General features: G+C 43.5%; 1 protein-coding gene across 1 annotated transcript; it reads left to right on the top strand.

The window, feature by feature from the left end:
• Positions 1-1,149: 1,149 nt before the first annotated feature.
• Positions 1,150-2,052, top strand: LOC116624859 (transmembrane epididymal protein 1-like). Its single transcript, XM_032393086.1, has one exon. The coding sequence runs from the start codon at positions 1,150-1,152 to the stop codon at positions 2,050-2,052; it is 903 nt and encodes a 300-aa protein (XP_032248977.1).
• The last annotated feature ends 774 nt before the right edge of the window (positions 2,053-2,826 follow it).

Below are 2,826 nucleotides of genomic sequence, written 5' to 3'. Positions count from 1 at the left end.
TGCCTCTCTGCCCCACAGCATTGCTCTACCCTAAGGACAAATCATTATGCAGAAGACTGTGATGTCAGCAACCTTCATGTTGAGTGATGAACTTCCTCTTCCTCCACACATTTAACACTGTCAGAGTAACTCCTATTCCATGTACCTCCTGCAATAAACCCAGAACCACTTCTGCCAAGGGCCTGCCTCACATTCCCTATACCTTGTTCTCTACGATTCCCTCTAAATGAAGACTCTTGTCCTGGATGCATTGCCTTAGATGCAACTGGCTGTCATCTACTGCTTAGGACTTTTTCTACCTATATGTATTAGACATAGTAAATGATAATTAGAAACTAAAGTTTATGAGCTAATTCACATTAAATATAAGTAGCTCGTTGAATCTACTTGTCTAAACATATCTACTTTTTAACAACAAATCACACCTTAACATCCCAAAATTGATCTCAAAAAGTGGGTTTTCAAGTTTATCTACTATCCACTAGAAAGAGATTTGGGGGCAGGTGAGGGGCTTTCTTGGTGGTCCCCCCAAATCTGTTATAGAAAAATACAGAGGCCAGGTAGATGCTCAGTGTGTGTATACATGAGCACATCCCCAAAAGTTTATAAATTTCCATGTCTGGAAAGAATATAATTGCTTTCAATATATGACCAAAGATGTGAGTATGGGTTCTTAAAAGATGCACAAATATTTGTGAGTAGCCCAGGCCTTTTCTGGGTAATCTCCAGTTCATGTACCTCTCTACTGCTCCTCTAAGCACTAGACAGGAACAGAAGAAAGCAGGCCATGGGAGAGAGAGACAGTTTGACCAGAAGCATCTCAAAAGTCCAAACACAGAGCTCATGAGAGCATACATTCTCACAGGTGCATACTAGGAAATATTCATCTTCCTTTTTTTGGCAGAAGTCAGTTTGTTCCCAGTGTACTAGAATGGAATGGAACAATGAGACTCATATCACCAAAAGTATAGGCTCCTGTCCAGAACTTTGCATTCTCTCTGGGAACAGTGGGCAGAAGGAGATGATAAAAGTAGGTAGAAGTTAGCTCTGAATATGCAGTCTGAAACTTGAAGGGCCCTCAACGGAGAGGAGAGCAGAGAGGTCCTGAGTTTTGGTCCTCACTCTGTAGTAAGACAGATCTGTAATTTCATGGGGAAGTTCATAGGTCATTTATGCCCAGGGCTGTATCTTTTCTCTTATGGACTGTATCAGGCCACAGTGGTCTTTAAGGCCATGATAGTCAATGACTCACTCCTCTATCCTTCGTGCCCCCCCAGGAATAAAGGAATATGGGCCAGGCTGTGGAAAATATCCTATAGAGGTTTGCTGAAAATGGTGACTGGTTCCATCTTAATGGTTTATGTGGTCTTCTGTCTTGATGTGATGATACTCATGGATACGAAGAATGCACTAAGATTTCTATACCCCAAAGAGTGGCAGCACCTCACCATGTTCATCCTCCTCACCCTCAGTGGCTGTGTCGATGTCATGAGCAAGAACTTGCTGCCTCAGAGGTGTGTGCTTCTAGAAAAAGGTACCCTGGCCCTGACCTTCTATGTGCTCCTGCTGTTGTTGACGTCACATGTCCAGGACTCAACAGGGATAGAGCTTCAGACACACCGTCTGCTCATCTTGGTGGTGTTCCTACTGATGCTGGTGTTGACTATAGAGCTGTGGACTCCTGACACATTTCACCTCTTGCTGATTGAGACTTTTCTGTTTCTGATGATGGGCTCCTGGCTGATACAGGCAGGCTTTATTCTGTACAAGCCAGTCACTGGCTACCCATGGCAGGATGATGACATCAGTGACATCATGTTCATCACCACCTTCTTCTGTTGGCATGTGATGATCAATGCTTTGTGTCTGCTGGGAATCTATGGCATCTCTTCCCTTTGGCATCGTTGTTACGGTACCAGCTTGAAGCTGATGGGATCCAAAGAAGCTCCATATCACAAGAGCACTGTAGGATCCCTCTACAAATTGCTGCAGGAAGTGGATCCATCAGAGAAAGATGACCAGGCTCTTCTCCTTTCAAAAAACCCTTCCTGAGACAGCCTAGAATGCTTGGCACATTGTCCACCCATCTTCCTCCTCGCAGGTTCTCTCAGACATGTGCACTGTACCCTTTTTGGTCCCCAGTGAAGGTAATGGCCATGAAGGAGTGCAGCTGGTCTCCATCTGCTGGTACATCTCCTGCCCTTGAATGTCTAATTGCTGAGGAGATGAGGAGAGAGGAGCCTGAGAAAGGGATGCTGATGGGATTGGGGGTGGGGTGGGAAGAGCACCAGGGTAGTAGGTGAGTGTGCAAGAAAAGCCACGGCGGACAGAGGATGTAATAGAAGGGAGGCTTTCAAAGGGAGGAGAGCAGAGTCCAGCAGTCATGCCATCACCAGCTACTTCTCCAGGTTTTACTCAAGGAACAAAGACTCCTCACAAATCAAAACTGCTATGTTGGGTATTTCTATTTTCCAACTAAAGTGACAACATCATGTGGAAACAGATGCAGTACAATTCACTTATCCCACCTGGCTGAAGTGATAAGAATCTCATGTATACTTTTTTACTTGGATAGATTCATATCATTTCAAATTTTGTACATATATGTGAGAGTCAGTACTTTCATATCACAATTTTTCAAGTTTCCATAAGCCAAATTTTCATTAAATACCATCACATATCTTATCCCTGACTTCTAATCTAGCCAAAGCAAGGTACTTATGAGCTACTGTTTACCAGAAGTCCCACCAGCAATCTACTAGATTCTAATTTACTATATGCTACAATTGTGTCTTTGCCAAATAATATGTATGGTGTATGATTTAG

The sequence above is a fragment of the Phoca vitulina genome, unplaced genomic scaffold, assembly GCF_004348235.1.
Source record: "Phoca vitulina isolate PV1807 unplaced genomic scaffold, GSC_HSeal_1.0 scaffold71, whole genome shotgun sequence".
Classification (NCBI taxonomy): domain Eukaryota; kingdom Metazoa; phylum Chordata; class Mammalia; order Carnivora; family Phocidae; genus Phoca; species Phoca vitulina.
Note: the sequence above shows the minus strand (reverse complement) of the source record. Positions and strands in the feature narration are given on the sequence as shown.